Raw genomic sequence first — 24256 nt, 5'->3', positions numbered from 1 at the left:
CACAGAATATGATCTGTATTGCTTCTTCTGGCTTTAAACCAATTGCTGCCTATCAATCCTACTGCCAGGGCTTACTGACATCATTGCAGAAAGAAGGAAGAAAACAAAGTTGCTAATTTCAGGTTCCATTAGGAACATAAAAAAAAATTACCCAAAGGTGGAAGGAGGAGTACTGCCATTGATTTTCAAATGAATCTGACGAGCCCATATTAAACAGAGACAAATGTTATCTTCTCCTAGAAGTTTTTAAGAGGCATATTACTACGTATTTCAAAGCAGCTTTTAAAATGCCATGCAAGTGTTTTTTAAACAGTACAGGGCATTAATAGATTGACCACAGCGTTTTTAAAATTTACTGGATACTTGCAAGCATTTTTAACTGCCACAAGAATACTCTTCCCTAATTGATTTTTGGATGAAAGGCTTTCCTAATTCTTTGTTTCTTGAGACAGAAAACCCCAGAGTGGCCAGTGAACTTGTAGCATAAGTAGATGACAAAAGCACATCTGATTGCAAAGGGAAAAAGTATTCTGCCAAAAAACAGTGATTGACAAAATGTATTCCCATAAAGAAAAAGCTTTCTGGTTTAAAGCTATGTCAGGCATGTACAAAAGCACATTAGTAGAATCTGTCAACCTTATGAAATGCATTTTCTAGGTTAGCTCCTTAAAGAAACGTAAGATACACAATTGTAATGTCTGTTTGTCCTTCTTTTAATAACCTATGAAAGCTTTGGCCAATTGCAAGCAATTCTGCAGAGTTATTAAGAAATATCAAGGATTTAAAGTAGCTAGACATTTTGTGAAAAAGGCGGTTAAAGAAGAGAAGCAAAAATAAGGTTGCAGCATGTAGTCACCATTTATTAAACAGCAAAGAATCCATACAGGAGTGTGCTGTGGAAAACCAGGATTCATGGGTTCTACTGCTTATGGGATTTCCTGTTTTTGAGGGAGCTATGCCCTGGGAGCTCTTTGTGCAGCCAGGACCAAATTTAGAACATTGTACTATGCATCTTCTCATGGCAATGATCATAAGTACAGTTCATTTAGTTGACACAAACATCTATTTTTGTAAACCAAAATGGATGTTTAAACTTTTACTATAGTGAAGCATGAGGTCAGTTCTATTTTACTTTGCAGATCAAGCTTTTTTAAAAGAGTTCAGCCTCCAAAAGCAAGGCCAGCATTGCTACACAAGCACATCAGATGCACAGCTTTTCTGAAAATTTGTTGGCAAGCATCCCATGGGAGATGCTGGATGATGAATTCTCAAAGCCAAAGATTAATCATATTCAAATTGAATAAATGCATCTGACCCAATCAAAATATCCATTGAAAGGACTTGTTAAACTAGATGGCAGACTTCCAAAGAGGAGTCTCTTTGAGCTGAAATGCAGTTTTAGGCAACCTAAATACTCCACGTGGCTTACAAATGTATACTTTACACACTATCTTTAAGAGGCACTTATTTTCATGCCAATAACTGAGGAGCAGATCTAAGAATTGCTGAAAGGTGGAGACTTTGCTAATGTCAGACCCTTGTCTGTGCTAGGGTTTCTGTTTTTGACAATGACATACACAGACAAGCCCCAAACTGAACTAGTCAATAAACAGTTGCAAGCTCTGAGCAAATTTCTCCTCTCCCATTAGTCCCCTCATGCATCTCTTATATTCTAATATGTTTTTTTGATAATGTTTGTTTTACTGCAGTATTCTAACTCCTGCTGCATTTATACCTAATTTGTGGTTGGCATTTCTTCAAAGACAATAGTCATACAAAATGGCCCAAATACAGTCAACAGACTTCCCACAACCAGTGGGTTAAGCAGTACCTGATCAACATGGGAACCATATGCCTGAATTCTCTAGGGAACATGAATGACCTAAGTTAGGAGAAAATTTGAGCTAGAAATGACTTTGGGGGAAAAAGCAGGAAATGCAGCAAGAGAAAAAGCTACTTCCTGAAACTGTGAGGTTCTGCCAAAAGTCAGAAACTGCAGGGGTCTGTGAACATCAACAGAAGGACTGAGAAATAGCCGCCTGGTTAAAGGGGGAAATGGCTTAGCACACACTTCAAAAAGGGAAAGAACAGAGAATGCTGAAGCAACATAGACGGGGAAAGCACTTAGACACGGAGGCAGCAAAGGAACCTGAGTGTGAGGGAAACGATCATGCTGCGGATATGCTGGCACAAGGGCACTACCCCATGGGCTGACACATGACTCCGAGCATTCCAAATTATGAGCAAAATACAAGTGAGTCGCTTGATCGCCTTGCACATCTCAGAATCAGATAGACAGCAGCACATTACCTTTCTAACATAAGAAACGGCATCTTCCTCTGTGTACACCTCTGCACTGACTCCCCCTCTCCTGCGTCGGGCCTTCACCACTGGGTTGGGAGGAGGAGGGGAAATCTCGTCGTCATGAGAATCAGACTGGGAACTGGATTTCTGCCGAGCCAGTATTTGTTTGCATTCTTCCTGCAAGGCAAAAAGAGACAGTGAAGCATCCCTTACCCACATACCTAACTTCTTGGATACACTTCATGTACTCCTTTTTTATGACCCTCAGCAATCCCTTCATTTCTACGTTTGGATGACTGTTTGTCAACTTACACATGCGTACAGATCAAAGAAAATTAAATATTTGATGTGAGCAGTAGGAAGGACTAACACCAAATACAATCTATGTACAGGTACTATCACTTTGATACTTGACCTGGCCATCTTTCTTATATGTAACGAAAACCAACGTATTATAAACTGCAGACATTTCATTGCAGCTCCTCCTGGCTGAGAAGGGAAAAGAAGAAGGCTCGTTTTGTTACTCTCCAAAATCACAGCTGTTATTTTCTCAGTTGGCTTCTGAAAGCTTTGAGCGTTGCAGAGCAAGAGGAACTGACTTTGTACGTATCTTTGTCTTTTGTACAGAGAACATACCAGAAGTCACATGTCAATACATGAGATATGTTTCTTCTTCTTGCTCAGCTCTGCAGGCTTACTACCACCAGAGAGAACAAAGATGCTCTCTACTCCAGAATTTCTGCCCTATAGCACATTTACAATCAATGGGACAGCTTCCAAGCAAAAAAGATCCAAGGTAGGCTCCAGAGGACTATGAAAGATGATGGTTGGCTTAGTACCAGCTGGTCAACAGAGAGCTTACTCTCCAAATTCCACGCTCATGGAACAGAGAATACAGTAAGAAGGGAAATCCCTGAAGAGATAAGAACAGGAAACAGTATAGAAAATCTTAGAGAAAGGATGTCAGAGTTACAAGACATTCTGTCAGTTCATACACTGAATTATCTGCCTTCTGAAGATTTGAAACAAACAAGATTACTCATAATTATAATATTTTCATGCATAAAATCTATAAATTATATGTTGAAAAGTTACTATTTAGCAGTGCTAGTGGCTTCATATGCATGTGGCTAATGCAAGCAGAAGTTTATATCAGAGGCCCATATCCTGTTCTCCGGCTTTCAGGGACTCTAGGGAAAACACACAGGAGTAAAATTCCCATTGCATCACCCATGTCTAATGGCCAAAGTACACAAGGCCTGTCTTTTCATTCCAACTTTGGCATCCTGCTCACACCTCACCACACTACCTTTGCTATCTCTCCAGTGCCCTCTTACCCTGTTCCTTCTAGCCTCCTTTGATCCTGCTTAAGCCATTATCTGGCTATCAGCAAAGCAAGCCTAATATTTTTAAAAGAATTCAGATTAGCCGAGTTGCAGGTTACACGCAAGAAAATGCTGTAATGCTTGTATTCCTAAGGCCCCCAGACACCCAATAAAATCAGCAGCCTTTTGACAGTGACACCAGAAGCTGGCTGCTGTCTTATACAACCAATTTACGATAAGACTTAACAACTGGAGCTAACAAATAGAGCCAGTGAAGGAGGAAGGACGAGGGAGTACCAGTGCTAGACGTGGCGAATTACCAACATAGCCAGTTGGTCTTGTTGACACAGGAAATGAGTTATAGTTAACTCATCAGGTATGACACTAGAACAGAGTGGTACAGAAAATGGGCACAAGTCCACAGTTTTTAAGCTTGCAAGAAAAACAGATGATTAATATATGTTTTGCCATTGATGTTTACAAATGTCTGACAAATCCAGTCATGCCACTTGTCTTTTCTGGTCTTATTCCAGTTGCTTTCTGCACCGTCACTGACATTGCCCCTGTTATTAACCGAAGGAGCCTTTCACAACAATCTTTGACCTATTATTGCTAGTTGAAACAAGTAAAAAGATAGTATTTCCCATGCTGCATAATTCAAAGTAACAACTTGCATAGTCGTCTTTTGCTTGAAGGACTACTGAAATATTTAAGAGATAAACACAGAGAGACAGTTTGGAGTGCTGACTAAAGATCTGGTTTTTCAAGATCCTCACCTGCCTCATAAAGTGCCAAGTTCTTTCTGTTATTGGTATTGTTTTTAATTGGGAATTACTATAATACAACTCCTGGGCCACAACACAGTTGGACTAGCTGCTGTACAACAGAAAACAAAGCTGACTTCAGATGCATTAAATCCTTATCAGACTTCTTCATTTCCAATTCAAATTTCAATTAATAGCACTGGATATGTAAAAAATGACTCAGCTGGATTTTCCTATTGTGACCTGCAAGTCCTGTTTAAGCACTTACCAACTTCTTCCCCACATGCAACTCCTATCTGACTGCCTCTAGCTTTCTTAATTACAATTATGCACTTGCAGAAATATAAACATTTAAAATAAAAGGAGCTATTTTCATTATATTTAGTACCTGCTCATCAAAACCAAACCTGTGAGTGAAGAAATTCAAATAATATTACTGGGTATTTCAGCTCATGCATCTCCTTGACAATATAACAACACTTTCTTACTCTGAGTTAACACAATCACATGTACTTTCTTCATATGCTTATATGAAGCCTTTTGTAATGAAGACCTTTCTGGACAGCAAGTAGTTGAAAGTATACTAAAAGGTAACTACTAAAAGAAGCAGTCAGGTAACTATTTAACAGTATTTTGCACTCATACAGTTCTTTTTATACATAGTATATTTACTCACAGAGAAAAGCAATAGCTTGCCCCATTTGAATATCAAACATACACTTTATTTTTTCAGTACACATTGTATAAAAGGCAATTCCAAAGAATTAATAATCTCCTCTGCCCCAGCACAGATTTATACAAGAAAGAAAGCTCAGTGAGATAAAATTAATATCACAAAGCATGCTTTTAAATCCAAATACCTTTTAAAGCCAAAAAAATATTAAAGGATTATAAAAGTGAGTTACCATATGATTCATTTTAAAAGGAAGTCTCTTCGCTACAAACTCCTTTTATATAAACAGCAGATAGTTGACTGGCTGGCTTTTCCACATGCCGCTATTTGTAGTCTAGGTAGGATTTCCATTACTGAACTAAAGAGTGCCTTTTGAAAATAAAAGCAGACACTATGTCCTGAGCTATGCTTTCAACAAGTCGTCTTCCATATATCCTGGAGAAATACAGCAAACATTTTAAAGAAGGAACGGACTCTCTCAAGAATAGTTCTTCAAACACTGATCTTCAGACAGCTTGATCTGAATGCTTGTGCAGAACTCACTTTCAAGTAAACACCTCACCATCTTTTGTTGTCATGACAACAAGCTTTCTCACTCTCTATTCAGATGGCACAGATAATTCACAATGGCACAGAAATCATATTTCCTAATCATGTCCACCTTAAAATGAGGGACTCTTCAGAAAATATACACACTTCGAAGAGACAACTGCAAAACAGTGTGATTGTTTTTGGGCAAACCCCAGTGAGCATCTTACTCTTTCTTTCACACCAGTACCTGCAGCGGCTTCAGTGGAGTTGCTCCTGACTTGTGCAGAAAGGACAGACTTGGCTCTCAAGCATGTATGGTCTGATTCAGTCATCCATACTTAAACACCTCATGCCATTTTGGATGACCTAGGGTCTCGCTTGGCTTTCAGCTGCCATTTCAGAAGGGCACGGGTCTCACACTGTCCTCTGTCATAGCTACCACCACCAGGGGACATCTCATGTAATTCAGAGACTCTTAAATGACAGTAGGGACTATGTGTGGGCAACTGAGTTGAGCCTCCAAAGTAATTGCCATGGTCCAATATTATGATATATTAACATACCCAAAACCTACAAACCAACATTGCTGTATGATATTAATACCTTATTTCATACATAAATAATCTAATCCTACTTCTACTAAAATCATGTTGCAACTGATCAAAAAGCTAGTTAAAGTCAAAGCTGTAAACAAGTCTTCCCTGTAGTCTCTGTGGGAGAGGGACTGTGAAACTGGAATGCCATGGCTGGCTCCAATTGGTATGGTAATCAAACCATAAACCAGAAAGGAAAAAAGATGTACCATCTTTGCCTCAAATTAAAAAAAAGCAATAAATACATCTGTAGTAACCGATTTATCCTTTTAATATTCACTTCTGGCTAAGACATTTGTGCTACAAGAGGCTGCCGTACAAAACACAGGAATTTAGCATGCTATCCTCAACGTATGGGGTCATTTTCTTTCCTGATTATCGTTTTTATGTTTTTAATGAGTTCAAACACTGCAACTGAAGTGGCCACAATGTGGAACAAGTTTTTAGCTTTACAGTTCCTTACATACTACTGCTTAAGAGCACACTTCCTGACCCAGAAGCTTTCTTCTCTATTAGCTGGAGCATTCCCACACAGAAATTTATTTTCAGTAGTTCCTCTCCCAGTCTCTCCTTTTGAGCTTTGTCACCCTCTGGAAACTCACAATGTTGAGGTTTAAGGAACACCTGACAGGGCTCCAAAGCACTGTATAGCTTTACAACAACATTTCAAGAAGATTTTAAGAGCAAGTCACCCATTAGGTATCACTGCTCACTATCTCTTCTCCCTACAATTTATTCATTGTGTTCAAAAAAGTCACAACACGAAGTGCACGCTAAACGAAATATTTTCTCTTTTTTTCTAGCACACTCATAAAGTGTGCTGACTGACAGGCCTGAAATCTACTTTCTATTTATTCACAGAAGATGTACAGCATAGTTCATATTCAAGTAACAAATCTCTCTTTGCACTGGAATTGATCCAGAGGAGACATTTTCAATACAGGAAGGCTTGTAACACCATCCCAGCATTTCTGGACACTGACGTGATGAACTATAACAACTAACAAAGGCCAAAGGGAAACCATTCCACTTCGCTGGAAGCACAGAACTGACCGATTCCATCCCTGAAAGTGAGAGAAATCTGGGAGGTCTTAATGCCTTTTCCAGTCTTTTCTTTGTCACAGTAGACAACTCTACCATCTTTTTGATCATTCAGGCTTGTAAACTTAGACTTTTCACACAATCCTGACTATTGTTCCACTGCCTTCTGGATGTTAAATGCTATCTTTTCTTCTACAGCATCCCTACAAAATATATTTAACATTCTCACCCTCCTACTAATGTATTTATCCACTTTATAGTTATCTACTGCTTCAATTACTACTAGTGTCCTCTGTGGCCTCTCTGCAAGTCAGTTCATTCCCAATTTCAAATGTAGGCAAAAATCTCTTGACAAAAATCCACCTACTCTTTTGCAGCTCTGACTATATCAATCACCTTCTTGAATCCCTTTACTGGCCTCTTTTTACCTCTTGCAACATGTTAACACTTCGCGTCTTTGCCCTCACTGTCTTGCAGTATCTTGACTCAGTACCACCTCTTCCCTACTTTCTTATATATGCCTCAGTATAAAGCAAAGTTGTTACAAAACACAGACCATATTTTTGATGCTTAAAAGCTTATATAATTAAAGAGAACCGTAGCCAACATTTCTGATTTGTAAAATACAAGCCAAATAACAATGTATGTATTCCTACCTTGTATAAGAAGAAACACGCCCACGGAAAAGCTCTATTTCTACTAGATAAATATAACAAACTGAAATGCAAAAATATTATGCTGTCTTTTTCAGCAACAATCAGAACACCTAAGCTGCTTCACAGTTTTTAATCACTAGATATACATATATATATTGCCAAAGCTGCCTATATATTTTTTATCTGAGCCTTGTAACGCAGTGGTACCTTATTCCAGGAGAAACTTCACCTAATTCAGTAAGGCTTATTACATGTAAGAGTCAGAAACAGACCATTAGAGCATAGGAAGAGACAGTTAATACTTAAGCTTATCAACAAACAGAGAATCATAAATGCTAGTATGTCATTTTGCTCCTCAAAATACTTCTGTTGTGGAGACTTCCTTAATGTTTAGAAACATACTGATATCCTTCAATAAAAAGTGCTATTGAAGGCAAGGACATGTTCCCTACAGCATTTCAGAGTGAAAATTTGTCTTTAAAACACCTCTACATTTTCCACTCCTCAAAAAAATTCTACTCCATTTATTCTCTGTTCTAAGAAAGAGAGTATAAATTCTTCTTCTCTTTTGTTCTCTTTCATCCTCTTCTCCACACACATTTCATTGTTACAGGGAAGACAGTTGTTTTTGAAACCCAAAATAACTTCTTGAGTGTTTTGACTGATATAGCAATATTAAGGCTAGATAGTTAACTAAAACTGCATGCTCACACAAGAATCTGTGTTTCAGCTTAACCTTTGGGTGGGATGCTCAGAACTCATTAAATATTTTTTTCACTGTAATCTTCCCATACATCAAAACTAAGCTATCTACAGAGATATTTTGATTTCAAGTCTCCCATAGCTCACTTCCTCAGTTCCCTGGTGTCTTGCTTAGGGGTGATTTGGAGCTGGCAGGCCGACTTCCCTGGGAGTTACAGATCCTCAACAGCTTGAGCTTACAACGCTATCAGGGTACAGCTCCAACACAGGCTGCCAGGCAGGCAGTCATGGAGTCACAGACCTCAGCAGAGCACAGAGAAAAGCAGTAACTCCACTGTCTACAGCATTTCAAAATCTAAGGTTCTTTTTTTAATTGGAATGAAGCCAATTCTGAAATAATCTTAAATCTGCTGTGAAAACTGAAGTTCTCCACCCAGTCTTACTGGTATCCATTCGGACATTTTCAACCCCCATTCTATGTGCCAAATTAAAATGGATTCATTCAGCATTAAGAAGATATTTAAAAATAAGGAGCCATCTTTTCCTACATTTAGCATAATATTAATGAAAAAGTATTTGAAAGTAGCTGACTGAATCTATTTAACTTAAAAACAAGAGGAAAAAAACAAAATTCATCCTCATCTTGGAAATATGTTTTGACTTGTATCATTTTTTTACATAGCCTTTTTCCTTACTATCACTCCTACTTGGCATGCCCCTTAGTTTAAAATTATTACAGTGGAGAGACTGACAAAGCTTAACCAGCCCTTTTCCTCAAAGTACCTTCTACAAATGAAAGAGAACAAAAAGAATTAATTTTGAAGATAATTTAGTGCCTTTGAGAAAAGCTACTGCCTGGCCTTGGCTAAGCAACCAGCTTATGGAAAGGGTCAGTACTTCTCAGAACGCCTTGCCCAATGCACTATTGCAGAACACAGAGAAAGAGAATTAGGATGAATTGCAGGCGCATGATCTCAAATTTCTCATCTCCCATGATCTAAAGTTTGACCTTATATGAAGTGAGCTGCTACGCAGTCCAAGAGGCTTCTCAAAAGCAAACTAAATCAGAGAAGAATTTGCTGAACTGCAAATAAACACGGGGCTAGATATTCAGCCAGTTCTGGAATCACAGAATCCAATCTGGGCAGAATTTAGGTCTAGGCAATCTCATTTTTGAAAAATCAAAGAACCAAGGCTTGAGGCCCCCCAAAACAGTTTAAGGGCTTGGCACCTGACAGTCCTGGTAATCTGTTTGGGAGGCAATAGAAGGCTGCAGTCAGCTAGAGGCAGATACATACCTATGTTTGAAGGGGTATACCTTTTCCTGATTGTAAAGACTCATTACTATGAAAAGGGGTAGGCTGTTCTGTTAAAGGCAAGGACCTTACTTTGGTGTTGTAGCTACATCGGGCCCTATACAGAGAGGATGAAGAGTTTGAAAGAGGACTTGCAGTGGGATAGTTATCTACATAGCCATAACTGGGGATCTTTCCTATGGTAACACCTACCCATGGTAGTAAAACCAGTCATCTCTAGCCCATGCTTCAGCTTATTCTGGAACTAAAAATGAAACAGGTGTTTTCAATTACAGACAATAATGTAGATAATGATAAGGCACTGAATATTTGCAGGGCTACTAGGGTTTTTTGGCAGGTAAATGGGAGTAGTTACATCTTCAGAAGTATCAACTACAGGCACTGCTAACAGCGTAATTACCCCTGTACTGACATTCTTCCCAAACATAATATCATTCGTAAAGTATCAATTTCTTCCCAAGTTATTCTGTGTTCTCCTGAGTCTCAGCTATCACTTTTTTCTTTTTTTTAAGAAAAAACTTCTAGGGGCAAAAAATAGTTATCACAATATAAATCAAAATATTGACATCCTACTGAGTCTTCAACAAGATAAGACAAACTAACAGCACAGAGATGTGAACTTGTGCTATAAATCTTAATGATGGTGAGCTGCATCTGAACAGCTGCAAGCTGGCTGTAAGCAAAGATCATCTGAATTCAAAATAATAATGTGAGCATGCAGCTCTCCATAGGGAAGGAAATAAGACTTTTTAAGTCATTACATATTCTTTAATTGATGCTTAAGCCTTTAACGTGCTAGATAGGTTTGCCCTGACAAACATTACCATACACAGTTCTACTCAGAAATGAGTTTGTACTTCAACAGACAGATTTTGTGAATCTGCAAACAGTAGATATTGCCAATACTTTATCCAAATAAAGATTTAAACTCCCACCTGCATAACATAACAACTCTTGTGCTGGGTCAGATCAAAGGTCCACCTAGCCTTACATCCTATCTTCATTACTGGTCATTTCAGGAAAGACTATAAGGAACCTGTCAAGCAGAGTGATCCTTCCAACTTCTAATAATAAATAATTCAGGGAGTTTCCAAAAGGGATGTTGTATCCTTACCACTCAGTTTAATAGCTAACAATGAATATTTGTTCCATAAGTGCCTAATTTATTTTAGAATATGCACATAATTTTGGTCTCAACACTGTCACATGACAGTGAGCTCTGCAGATCTGCTGCACCTGAAAGTACTTTCTTCATACTTGTTTTTGTTTCTATTTTTTAAAAACTGATGTCCAACAATGTCAATGGGTTATAGCCAGTCACTCTGTTTGAGACATAGGGCACAATCATTCCCTGATCTTACAGATCTCTATCACACATTCCATTAATGCTCTTTTTTTTTTTTTTTTTTTTTAACCCTCGGAGCCCTCGTTGACCTCGTCTCTCCTTGTACAGAAGTTCCGTCATCCTTCTCTGTACCTGTTTTAACTGTATTGTCTTTGAAATAAGGTGACCAAACTATACAAATTACACAAGAAAAGTAGTGTACTATAGCTTTACACAGGGGCATACAAATATTTTCCCTGTCAATATGCTCCTCCTCAAATTACAACCACTTTTCTATTAGGAAATCAAATAGGTTCTAATAGAAACAGATTTTCACTTAAAGTAAGGTGGTTATTACTGGTAGAGTCCTGAACAAAGGGAGTGTTAAAATGACAGTATGCCACTTGTGAAAAAGAGAAATGCAAGCAGTTCATGAATTGATTTGGCCATAACAGACTGTTCCTCTCAAGAGATGCATGGTTTTAAACAAGATTTCCCAAAGCCGATTACAGTCTAGTCAATTTTCTCATCAGACGGTGAGTGATCCAGCACCATTTTTAACTTTACACCAATTTGACAAGGCACTTCATTCATGTTTAAAGCTAAGTATGGACCTGTTTCTTTAAAGCCACTTATATGCTTAAAGATTAACATGTGATTAAGTATCCTGATGAATGCAAAACATGATAGCTTGAAATGAGAAACAAAGACTACATCCAGACGGACTCAGGGAAGAAAATGACCGAATTTCCTTCAAATTCCATCACTGCGTCCCATTTTTGTCAGTTTGGGACTCTAAGAAGTGGAAAGCTATTTGCACTTGGGGACATAAAAAGTAAAGAGGGAGTTCAATGGCTCTCTAATGTGTCTACATAAGTTCTTAACAGCACAGTTTCAATTATAACTAATTTTATTTCTTAGGAAAAACTTTTTTTCTCCTTCCTCTTTTAAACTCCTTATCCTCCCTCTTTCACCTGAATTTTCTGTGTTTAGGAAAGTCTTAAAAATTTGGCTAGTTTTTCCTTTATCTGTTCCAAGTCTAAAGCTGTCAACTACCATAACAATGCCTGAGGCTGACTACAGCAATCAGAGGCATGACTTCTTCAGACAGAATGACATGAGCTGATTTATTCTAGCTCTCTTAGGTACTGGTATCAGAGAAGTGGCAGTAGCACAGCCTGCCTAAGCCCATCCAGAACCACAGTCACACAGCAAGTGCGGCTGGTGCTCCCACCATTTCACTGCTATCAGCAACTTGGGTAGCTCAGGTATGTTCACACATGCTTTAGCAATATTTCTGACCACAGAGCAGACACCACCCAGCTGCCTTTCAAGCTTTAAAAGATACAGAAATATTTTTCATATTAATCTTTATCATACTGCTTGTTAATGCATTCTTTAGATAGCTTTTCCTTTGTAGGTTTTTTCTTCCAAACCGTAACCTCTGCAGCTTATCTTAACGGAATGAGTTATACTTACTCCAGAACGCACGCACGTAATAGTCTTCTATACTTCCTCTAAGAATGAATGTCTGCCTGGCTCTGGCAGATGTTACTGATTGAAAAGTGTCTTTTTCTGATAAAATATATTTCCTGTGAGAGACTACTTTTGCAGAAAAGCCTGATGCCCAAATAACTTTGGTTCTGAAACACTTTATTTTAAATAAACTATACTTAACTAGCTGTGAATGAATTTTCAGTGTATTACTGACTTCCTTTTCACTCCTTGTTTACAGCAAAGCTGTTATAAACATGCCTTTATTTTTCTGCAGATCAGGTCTATGTGCAATATTGTCTAATATCACTAGGTGGAGCAACCCAGATAATCTCATTTTGCTCTATTTAGTTACAAACAGTAAAGTCCACGGTTTTCCAAAACTTACTTTCTGGGTGGTACCTTAAGACATGCAGCATCAGTCTGTGTCCATAACACCACTGCCAGTCCACAGTAAACCATGATATTATGTTCAACAGCACAAGAAAGCGCATCTGTTCTTATACATGCACAGGACAACAGAAGGGAGCAGGAGAGCACTAAGATCAGCAGGTACAGCAAAGACTACCCGGCTCAGCTATTAGCCAGACACCAAAGCTGCTGCCCTGAAATACTGTACATGTAAAGTAACTTCAGCAAAAAGTAGGTAATGTCTAAAGATACACTATAGGTTTCTGCTCCTTCCTCCTCTTGTGTGTTATTTTCTTCATTAGTTCTACTCTTTATTAATAGATCATTTTTCTGTTGAACAGAGGTATAGCTTAGCTTGGCAAGACAACTCTACCTTTGATCATATAATCATGGCACTAAATAGCCTTACACTAATGAAAGTTTTTCAGTCTCAGTATAGCTGAAAATACAAGGCTTTGCTTGTAATTTCTTAGTAATAACATTTTTACATAAGGTAAGAACTGGAGATAAAAGATAGGCTCCCTGTTTTTTCTGCTACGTTTTCTTTTGTCCTCAAGTTAACAGGACTTAATTATAGCTGTTAAAATAATTCCAAAGTCTCTTAGCTAACATCTATTCCCCCCTCCAAAAAAGCCAATTAATATCATTAAGGGAAAGATTTTCATCAGCCCACCCACCACCAGATTCTGTATAGTCATGGGGAAATGTAAAACAAATTATTCAAAAGAATAATTAAGCTGTTTTCAACTCTGTTCTGTGTCAATGGATTGGTAAAGATTTTTTACAAAGTAACTGTTAACATGATCAGAATGGATGGCATTTTGAAGTTTGTAGGTCACTGCATATAAAAATTGATTTGCTAATTGCAATTTCAGAATACAGAAATACATGCTGATTCCCAACAAATACTTTCATCTTAAGACAAGCAGGTCCTGGCAGTATTAATTGAACAGGAAAACATCTATTAAGGATCTTGCAACAATTATTTTCAAAGTTATGTTTTTTTAATATTATGTTTGATACAAGTAAATGACAAAGTTAAAAAGGTATCAGACATTTCTTTCCAACCTTGACTTTTCCCTAGGTAGTATCTAAACAATGACTGCAGAATCTAACATCAAACTTCAGTCTTTAGCACTTTGTTCTTAAGTATTTATCCATGTTCTCACGTTACAGTCCTCTCAGACTGTATCTATAGTATGAAATAAAAAAGGGCCCAGCCACAGGCCTGAGTATTATTCCCTAGCTCTGTTTCAGACTGCTCTAAATAGCTCCCTCCAAAACAAACCTCTTCTTAGAAGTGTTAGCCCTGGAACTGTAACTGAGGCCAGTCAGTATCTTGGGGTAAGGGGTTAGTCGCTGGCCCTTTTTCATTTAGCAGTACAGATGCAGGCTGAAGGCAATGAACTTAACTCTGATGTCATCAGAAGAAGTAAGGTTAGTAGTATTTATGATCTCGTCTGACCTTGCATATTATAACAAATTTTGCTTTTTAGAGTTTATTTTATATTTTATAAGATGCAGGAAGAATTAGCAAAATGAAATATATTAATTTTTGTTATTCTCCTCTGAGGTAGCTCCATTAAATTGACATTGTGGATTGAGCTCTACACATTTTCCATAAGCTCCTTTTTTAGTTATTTGAAAAATACCCATCAGTTCACCTCTAAAGTGCCCACATGACTTTTTGATAGGTACATTGCTATTCTACTGCTCTCTTCAGCAAAACTCTGTTGTCTATTTTAATGGGTTTGGGAAATAACCCAAAATATCACACTTTTGGGGAGGGGGAAACAACTTTGTTTAGAAAATTGTGCTTAAACCCAAACACTTTCACTCCTCTCCCTACATAGGAACAAAATGAATGGACATGCAGCATGCTAACTAGGAGCACATCATATCAGGGTATTCCTCACTCCCATACAAAAACCTGTAACAGGCAATTATCAAATTCACAATTCAATCAAGACAAATTTAAGATTCTTCAGAATACTATCTTTGATAAGAGTCTTCTAAAAGCAGGATAAAACAGATTGAAATAATTTCTCTACCTTTATAAGGCAATTGAAATGCAGGAATCCCCCAAATTTGAATAATTAAACCTCGATTCTGCAAGTAGCCTATGAAAACTCACTGATTTCAGATTTTCCTCAATGAAAAAGGGATTTGCTTGCCAGTGCTGCACAGCAAAACTGGGGGAACCTGATGATGCTAGAAATATAATTGACCTTGTTCATCTCTGACAGTACTCGTTGAAAAACTATGGCTCTTAGATCAAGTCTGTGTAGGAAGAAGAATGATGTTACTAAAAACCCTTTGGTTTCAGAGCTCAATGAGAAGGGACAGCTATTCTTCCTGGACACTGAATTCTTTCAACAGTATTATGCAGCTGACCAAGTCAAAATATTATCCTATAGCAGAAAATCTTCCACAGTGTAATCAACTCAAGAAAGTCTTCAGAGGGTTGAGCAAGAAAGAAATAGAAAAAAAAAGGAGTAAGAAATAAACTGCTATAGAAAAAAAGAATTAAATTGCTGGAAACCTCCAAAAATATCCTAAAGCCTGTAGATTCACAAGGCTTAGCTCTCTGGCTGTTCTACAGGAGTCAGTGACAAGATTGCTCCCTTCCATACTAAGCATGATATTCACTGAATTTGTTGTCTTGGGACTGGCTGTTTGTAAATCATCTCCTTTTGTTTTGAGATACATGATATGCATCAGCTTGCATGTTTGCACTCTGATCAATATTCTAGTACAGAATACTGATATTTGCTCTTCTTTGACAGATAACAGGAGACTGTATGAAAGAAAATCATTTCTCAAGGGTAGGAACTGCCTCCCCCTCTCAAATCCATGTAGTGTATTTAGATCAATAGAGCCAAACTCCCCCAATACAATGAAGCAAATAATCCCACCAGCTATGGAGAATAATCTAAAATAATACAGCATTTTTTAATGTACTTTGAAAAAATGGTGCTTATCCCTCTAGCCAGGAAGTCTGGAATGCTATACATTAAGATGGATAACAATTCATAACGTGATAAAGGGAATTCAACAGATTTCATTCTCTTGGAACTGGCCCTGGCTTTCAGAAGTTTAGCAGAACTTAGAGGTTTAGAGGTTTCTTTTCATAATGAGCATTACAATTAAAAAGGTACTGTATTTCCTTCCCCTCCTTGGTGTTCCAGGTATTTTTATTTTCTGAGATTCCACCAAAATATAATGTTTGTATTTTTGTAGCTACATAAATTTGGCATATGCTAGCCTATATAAAATATATCTGAAAAACAGACAACCAGAGATGTATATATTTGTATCACCTGTAATATATCATATGTATGTACTGCTCACTAATTATTATTGTTCTTGCTCTATCCTTGCAAAATTCTGTCTCTAAAAGACAAATACTTAAACTACATGAAACTCAGATCTTAAGCCTGCAAACTTCAGAGGCTTCCTTCATAATCCTCCTCTTAAATTAAGTATACAAATAAAATCTCTGATAGACTGAGGACATGTATAACTAACAACTTGCAGCCCCATGCTCACATTTACACATCTGGAGAAATCCTGTCCCCAGAGAAAAGTCGTGCCCATGCAGCATGCTCTTCCTGCTCATTTCAAAAAAAAAAAAAAAAAAAAAAAAAAAAAAAAAAAAAGTATGCTTTGCTGAGGACTTGGCTGAGAATGTTGTAAAACATGCTTTCTCCTCTATACTGCTTTTGGAAACAGTCATGGCATGTGAAATCTCTCTAAATTTCTCCTCTCTTGTTGAAGGAGCCTGTGATACGCAATAAAGGCAGGCAAGACTAATAAAACTAAGTGGTAAACTGTTCCAATAGTTTCCACATCACCTGACATTGACATGAAAAGGGAACAGCATCTTTTGCTCCTGTAGGCAGATTCTTCCTATAGATGAGAGTTCAAGACACTATGTATCATAATCCAAAACATAACTCTTTTGGTCATTTTTAACAAATGCAGTCTGATGACAGATTATAATCCTATGTTATGCACAAGAATTCTATATAATAATTCTATATAATAATTTTTTTTTCTGACAGCCTCTATTTTTTAAAGGTAGCTTGCTAATTTAAAATTTTAAAGGAAAAATGTACCAAAATATTTGAAACTTTTTAAACCCATCTTTTCAGTCTAAAAGCTGAAAATTATAAGTCACCTGAAAATCACTGACCTTTTCTAATTTTTCGAAGTGTTCTCTGAGGAATTTCATGGGTCGGTCTGGCTTTGCTATGCAAAGGTTTACAATGCACTCTTTTAAAATCTGTTGGATGTTGTGCTTCTGAACATAAAGTTCACATCCCTTCAGGCTCTCGTCTTCTTCCACATTGCAGGAAGAAGCAGCCATCTTCAGGCTTGTAAACAGAAAACAAACCTAGGTAAGAAAATGGCGCAAGAAAGAGAAAAGAGACAATTCTCAAATCCATTGTCAGAGAACTCTGAAAGAAACAAGGTATTTTAATATTGTCTGTTGGCTCTTCAAGAGCTATCAGGGCAGAACATTTTAATATTCTGGGACGTGTACATGGAAATACAGAACCGTGTCCTCTTTATAAGATCAGCACAGGAAGAAGTACAAAAAGAGCATTTTAATCACTAGACATTTGTCAACCTTTGGAAATAATGGTGCAGTTAATCATACAAAGCCCTGAGTTTCAAAGACGGTTGTTAAACGCCAGTTTAAAGCCTTGCATTTCTATCCAGCTGTAGGCTACCTCCCTTTCACCAGAAACCTAGTTTTCTGCAATACCAGAAAGATTTTCGGTTCGGGTAAGTTTTAACACCTCGCCTTCGAAAAATGAGCGGCCCTTCCTCATCCCTGGCGGGGCAGGGAAGCAGGGGGCAGATCCCGCCAGAGGCGAGTTCGCTAATTGAGAAAACCCTCTCTAACCCCCGCGGCGAGCTCCCGCTCGCTCATTACGGAGCAGAAAGGCATCTTCACGGCGGCGGCGGCCGTTGCCCAGCGGCTCCTACACTCGCTGCCGGCCAGCTATGTTCAGCGTCTCCCAGCCCCTTGCCCCCTCCCCGGTCAGGCAGCTCGGGTACCCGCGCTCCGCACTCAGGGGTGTTTCGGAGCCACAGCGGAGCACGGGCGAGCGCCGAGCGGGGGTCGCAGAGGAGCCGCCAAGAGCCGGCGCCGCCGCGGCATCCCCCGGGCAGGCCGGGGAAACCCTCCTCCTCCTCCCACCGCTTCCCCGTGAGGGACTTCGCGGGGCCGGGCTGTGCGGGGGCCCCGCGGCTCCCGGCCCGGGGCAGAGCATCCCCCGGGCGCCGCGGTGGAGTCGGCCCCTCGCCTGCCTCCGCCGGGCTCCGCGCCCAGCTGAGCCCCAGCCATCGCCGGGGAGGCGCGGGAGGGAGCGACGGGCCGCCCAGGCGGCGAAGGGAAGCGGGGTTGGGAGCCAAACCGGGGGGGCCGGGGGGAGGAGGGGGCCGGATAAATACCTGCGTCGCTGAAGCAGGGAGAGCAGCGGCGGCAGCGACTCCTCTCGCCTTCCCTTATGGAGGAAGGGGGAGGAAAGGGGGGCTCCCAGGATCCGCAGTGCAGCCGCCGCCGCCGCCGCCGCCTCCTCCCCTCGCTGCCGGCGCTGCCTCCCCGCCCGCCCGCCCGCGCCGGGGCCGCGGGGCCGCCGCGGGGTCCCCTTCCCACCCGCGCCCCCCGCAGCTCCCACACAAAGGCGCCGGCACCGCCGCGGCTCGCCCGCAGGAAGTCGCGGCTGCTGTCACTCATCCCAGGCTCTGCCTTCCCCGCCGCCTCCTCAGGGAAGCCGGCACGGCGCGGCACGGCCCGGCCCGGCCCGGCCCGGTACAGCAGGCCGGCGCCGCGACATGGCCGCTGCGGCGCCGCGACATGGCGGCGGGGGCAGCGCGGGCAGGGGCGCTGGGGGCCCTCGGCCCAACGGCCCGGCCCGGCCCGGCCCCGCCAGCCGAGGCGCCTCCGCCGCGGCCTGGGGCCCCCGGCGGCCTCTGCCCGGACCAGCCGCTGCTGGGCCGCTGGGCCGCCAGAAACACTCCAGCCGCGAGTTAGGATTTCCCCCCTTTCCCGGGGAACTCGGGCTCGTGCTTGTCGCAGGATAAAGGATGAGGCAGCTGGCTGATCTGTGCAAATACTGGTCTCGTTAAATCACATCCTTACTTTGTCAAAGGAGGATATGGTGAAGTAGGAAGATGTTAAAATGCCATAAACTCCGTGGGCTAACCAGTACTACCACGGTGTGGGACCCCCAGAGTTTCCCAGGCAAGCTAGGAGCAGCGTAGCGACAATATAAAATCACTGCTGGCAAGTACAACCTTATTTTAAACGAATAATTTGAATTACTTCTGTAATTTTCTACATTCTAAATTAAGCATAGTTGCTCAAGACCCAGATGACCCTAAGAGTTAGGTATCTGTTGACTGTACAGGCACAGTCATCAGACTAGCACATAAAATGTTGTGTTGTGTAAAGCCCTACAGAACTAATACAAATGAATTATAAAAATTAAATAATGCTGTTATAGAAATCGATGACTTATTTCTACTTCTCTCAGTATATGCTGATCACACCAGGAAGAACAGAAGGAAAAAGTGATGCTGCTAATACGTTATATGTAAAAGTTTCCATACAGAAGTAACTCCCCTCCAGAAGGTGTACTCTGTGGTGGCCCAGCACTGAGGAGCCAGCCTGTTTGGTCTCCTTTGCCATCAGTCCTTGTACATCTTTACCACCGTTCCCATTGCCCTGTTAGTTTGTCTGAAGTTTGCTTCTCTTTTCGCACGTGATATGAAGAACCAGGTGCCTCTCCTGTTCTTAGCTATTAAATGTGCTGAAATTACTGTCCTTTCTCTGTGATGCTTTACTGTAGCACCTGGAATGTCCCATCAGAATATTAAAGTCCTGTATGAGATTGGTAGTTGTCACCGCCTGTCCCACAGAGCCGCCTGGGCTGTACAGCAGAAGGTCTATTGTGGTCAGTCTTACTTCTCCTCAGTAGTGCTGCCTTGGGCAGTAACTCAGCCTTGTACCACAGCACAGCTGTCTCAGTATCATGCCTCTTGGTTGATAATAGTCATCCAAAGCCTCCTCATGACAGTCTCCAGTGGTTTATGCTAGGTGTTTACTTCAAGCATATCCTTTCCAGATGCCTATTTGGTCTGTTGTATGTGTTGTTTTGCTTTCTTGTCTTTGCTACCTTTGCTTTCCTCTCTTTCTTGATAAGGATATTGCTCATTAACGAGGTGAGGGATGGAAAGACAGCCCCTGCCAATGCTGCTGCTCCTCTCCAAGTGGCAGAGGTGCACCATGAATGCAGCAAGTGCTGCACATTTGGCAGCTGAAGAGGCAACAGGCAGCCCTGTTGACTCAGTGAGGAATGAAGTCTGAGAATGACTCCTAGAAACCTCTCCCAACTATATCCATGCAAGCTGCATAGAAAACAGTTCTTCAGAATGACAGTCCTATATCCTTGAGCCTCTGTAAAGCAAATTCCTGTGCAGGCTGCTGTTTTTCTCTGTCTCTCTTCAATTGCGCCTCCCCCACATTATGCACAAGAAAATAATAGCTATTATTAGCAAGTCACCTCTCTGCAAAGCTTGCTTTGTATATACATAAGGCCTTGTATTTTAAAAGAAGTTTAGAGGCTTAAATATTTTCCTGCATTGTCACCTCTCTACAATGCTTTGTTATGTGAAAGGAATACCTGAGTAATTTTTCATCCAGCTCATTTGGAAAATTCATTCAACATTTTATTTCCAGGGAAAAAAAAAAGAGCATATCTCTAGATTGTAATTTTTGGCTCAGTTCCTCAGTTATTCGCAAGCAATGCCTCTGACTTCACCAGGATTGCCATTTTGGCAATAAATGACTTGGCAGGAATAAAGTCAACTCACTGCAGACTCATGTGAATGGGAGAGTGAATGTTCTCTAGGAAGCTTTCAGGTAAGTTTCCCAGAATAGTAAAACATTTTTCTCTGTTCAGATACACAACTCTAAAATTACAGTGTGCAAGTAAGGCTGCAGGCATTTGAAATCAGTGATGTAACCAGCTGTCCATGCTGATGTCCAGTCACATCTGTTCTCTATGTGTTTATCACCTCAGTAAAGCAGATCTCTGCTTTAAGTTTGGGATCAAGCCACACACTGAAGCCACTTAACGTCTACTTCCTTGTCACAGTTTCATATAAATAACTGTGTGTGTACTATTAGCGAGGGACAACTCCTCTGTCTGCTGGTTTAAGGTTTTCTGGATCACCCCCGGCGCAGTTGCACTGTTCAGGGTATCGTCAGTAAACAGGGCTCAGACGCGCTCAGCGCGTGGCTGCACAGCCATGGCGTGCTCGCCCTCGCGCAGCAGGTACTGGGACGGGTCTGTCCCCGCTGCCCTCGCTCGTCACCCGCGCGCGCGGCTGTGCTGGGCTCTTCATCCACCACGGGGATAACGATATCCAGAACTCCGGGCTGAACGCAGCGCCTTCCAGAACCTTCGCTGGTGACATTTCGGGCTGGATGTGTGAGCGCAGCGAAGGTTTTAAACCAGCGTATTTTAATGTGTGTCTCCCGCGGCCTGAACGCACGCGGGCCCCAGCCGCGGGCTCCGGCCCGGGGAGCCACGCACCGCCGCTCCCGCGGAGCCGGCGTCGGCCGCCAGCAGCGCCGGCCGGCCGTGAAGCGCGACACAGCGCGGCGCCGCCGCCGTAAAGCGCTGCCGTGCGGCCGCCAAGCAGCCGGTGTCAGGCCCGCGTCCCTAGCAACGGCGCGGCGCTTCCGCGGCGACGGCGGCTCATGGCGGCGGCGACGGGCGAGGGGCCGCGGGCCGCCGAGGTGGCGCAGGCCCTGAGCCGGCCCCTGAGCTGCCTGCAGGGGCCCGAGTGCGGCCGCGGGCCGCGGCTGCGGGCGCTGGAGGCCATCCGGGCCGCGGTGCAGGAGCGGCCGCTGCCGAGCGCCGTGGTGCAGGAGGTGTTCGCGGCGCAGCTGGTGCGGCCGCTGGCGCGCTGCCTGGCGGGGGACGCGGCGGAGCGGTGCCGCGAGCTGGCCCTGGAGCTCCTCCGCCACGGCCTCAGCCATGGCGACCGGCCCGGCGAGGCGCTGCCCGTCGTCCTGCCGGCGCTGGCCCAGCGCCTCTGCCCGCTGCGGGGCTGCGAGCCCTGCGAGGAGCTGCGCCTCGGCCTCGTGCAGCTGCTGGGCCTGCTGCTGCAGCGCTGCGGGGCCTCCATGGCCCCCTACCTCTCCGACGTTACCCGCATCCTCCAGGCCACCCTCCTCGACGACTATGCCGAGGTCAGGCGCGAAAGCTGCAGGTGCACTGTGGCCTGCGCCCAGGCCATGCCAGGTGGGGCCTGGGGACGGGACCTGGGGCCCACGGGAGGGACAGGGGCTGGGGGGAAGAACTGGTAGGAGCTCACAGGGATGCAGCCGGGGAAGAGGAAGAGACACAGAAGGCCACCTGCGCCCTCTCGGGTGTGCTTTGCAGGGCTCGGAGGATCCGTCTGAGAAGAACCATGCAAGGGAAGGATGCTGAGGGATCACACCCCCAAAGGATGGGACGTGGGCGACTGTGGGAAAGAAGAGTACACGTGGGTTGGTCTTCTGTTCTCATACAGTGTAAAGTTAAATCTTCATGCTATATAAAAGCAATAACATTATTTCTGTAACACTATGCACAGCAACCAGATTGATGTTACTCAGGAGCTGTCACCCACATACGGATAAAGGCATACTTGAAGTTTCTGTCTCTCTGCCCTAACAGAGCACTTCCACATGCAGTCAGAATCTTTGATAAACCCCTTGATGCAAACGATTTCGCACCAGCACTACAGAGTTCGCGTTGATGTAATTCAGGCTACGGGAGCTGTGATACAGTTTGGAAATGGAAAGTCTGTGGATGACGTTCTGTCTCATCTGGCCCAGCGATTCTTTGATGAGATTCCTAAGGTGCAGATTTCTCTCTCTTTCTGGGCTTATTTTGAATCTGACTCATTTTTCTGAATTTTTAGCTTTCTTTCATTCAGTTGAGATATGTAAATATGACACACACAGGCTTAGTCAGTTGTAAACCTTCCAAAAGCAAAGTGGATGGCCTTTTCAGCTGCTACCTAATCCTGCAGACAGTTGAACTGTATAGGCACCTTGGCTTTTTATTTTATGGGTGCCTGCAATTCTATCTAAATTCCTCTGCCAAATTTATCTGGGACTTGGTTCTGTGGCTTTTTTGGATGCTTGGCAGACGTTAATGGTGTTGTTCCCTTCATAAGATGCAGTTGCAATAGTAACTTTTAAAAATGTCCTGCTTAACCATAACTAAACTATTTCCTGAGTAGGAATATTCGCATTATTTAACCGAGGTTTCCTTTATGGTGAATGGAGACAATTGTCTTCTGGAGACATGCTGTAAGTGCATGTACAAAGAAACTGTTCATTCACATTTCTTATATACTCACAGAGATCTTAACCATCAGAATTTAGGGTGTTCTGGGTTAGGTCTGTGTCTTTGCTTCCTCTTGAAGATGTGCTCTTGTGCAACAGATAATCCAAGCTTATCTAAGACAGAGAGCACAGGAGGGAGTATAAGAACTTTGTGTATTACTTAGAATACTTGCTTGCAAGTAAGAGAAATCCTAGATTCTTGTCTTTTCTCTTGAGACTATTTATGCATCATATACTAAGTCTTTTCTACCAAAAGCAGATATTACTTTTTATTTTTTCTGGTACCTTTGTGAGATAGTTAAAATGGCCTGTCCTTTTTTTTTTTCTTTTTAATCCATGCAGGTTCGGCAAGCTGTGACAATTGTCGTTGGAGAATGGCTGTTGCACCTACGAGATAGATATTCCTATTTTCACAAGTTGATCCCTTTGTTACTCAGTGGCTTTACTGATGAAATTCCTGAAAACATGTAAGGAGAACACTTTTTTTTTTTCCTCCTTTCTCCGTTTATGTAGGTGTGTTACATGGAAGTATTTCTTTGCTCACAGGTACATTGGTTGGAAAAAAATCCTAATTTTTTGTTTGTTTGTTTGTTTTAACCTATTCATAATAATGTTATGTCCAATGACTTTTGTTTGAAAGCTACATTCAGGTAAGTATGATTGTATTATCCTTTTTAAAAGAAAAAGAGTTCGTTTTAATTT

At 41.9% G+C, this 24256-nt stretch overlaps 2 protein-coding genes across 3 annotated transcripts in view; one reads left to right on the top strand and one right to left on the bottom strand.

Annotated features, from left to right (window-relative positions):
* PRKAR1B (protein kinase cAMP-dependent type I regulatory subunit beta) overlaps window positions 1–18883 on the bottom strand; it is a 106105-nt gene extending 87222 nt beyond the window's left edge. Inside the window, exons 1-3 of one of the 2 annotated variants that reach the window (XM_026116130.2) lie at window positions 18598–18883; window positions 17330–17530; window positions 2311–2481 (exon numbers count right to left, since the gene is read on the bottom strand). In XM_026116130.2, the coding sequence (XP_025971915.1) occupies window positions 2311–2481; window positions 17330–17503 (345 nt within the window). In that variant the 5' untranslated portion in view covers window positions 17504–17530; window positions 18598–18883. The remainder of the gene's footprint in view (window positions 1–2310; window positions 2482–17329; window positions 17531–18597) is intronic. The other variant, XM_026116131.2, reaches the window with a different exon arrangement.
* A 2955-nt stretch (window positions 18884–21838) lies between these two features.
* Window positions 21839–24256, top strand: part of DNAAF5 (dynein axonemal assembly factor 5) — a 32034-nt gene continuing 29616 nt past the window's right edge. Inside the window, exons 1-3 of the mRNA XM_026116215.2 lie at window positions 21839–22460; window positions 22878–23062; window positions 23897–24021. Of these exons, the coding sequence (XP_025972000.2) occupies window positions 21914–22460; window positions 22878–23062; window positions 23897–24021 (857 nt within the window). The 5' untranslated portion in view covers window positions 21839–21913. The remainder of the gene's footprint in view (window positions 22461–22877; window positions 23063–23896; window positions 24022–24256) is intronic.

This window comes from Dromaius novaehollandiae, chromosome 14, assembly GCF_036370855.1.
Source record: "Dromaius novaehollandiae isolate bDroNov1 chromosome 14, bDroNov1.hap1, whole genome shotgun sequence".
In the NCBI taxonomy this organism is placed as follows: domain Eukaryota; kingdom Metazoa; phylum Chordata; class Aves; order Casuariiformes; family Dromaiidae; genus Dromaius; species Dromaius novaehollandiae.
Note: the sequence above shows the minus strand (reverse complement) of the source record. Positions and strands in the feature narration are given on the sequence as shown.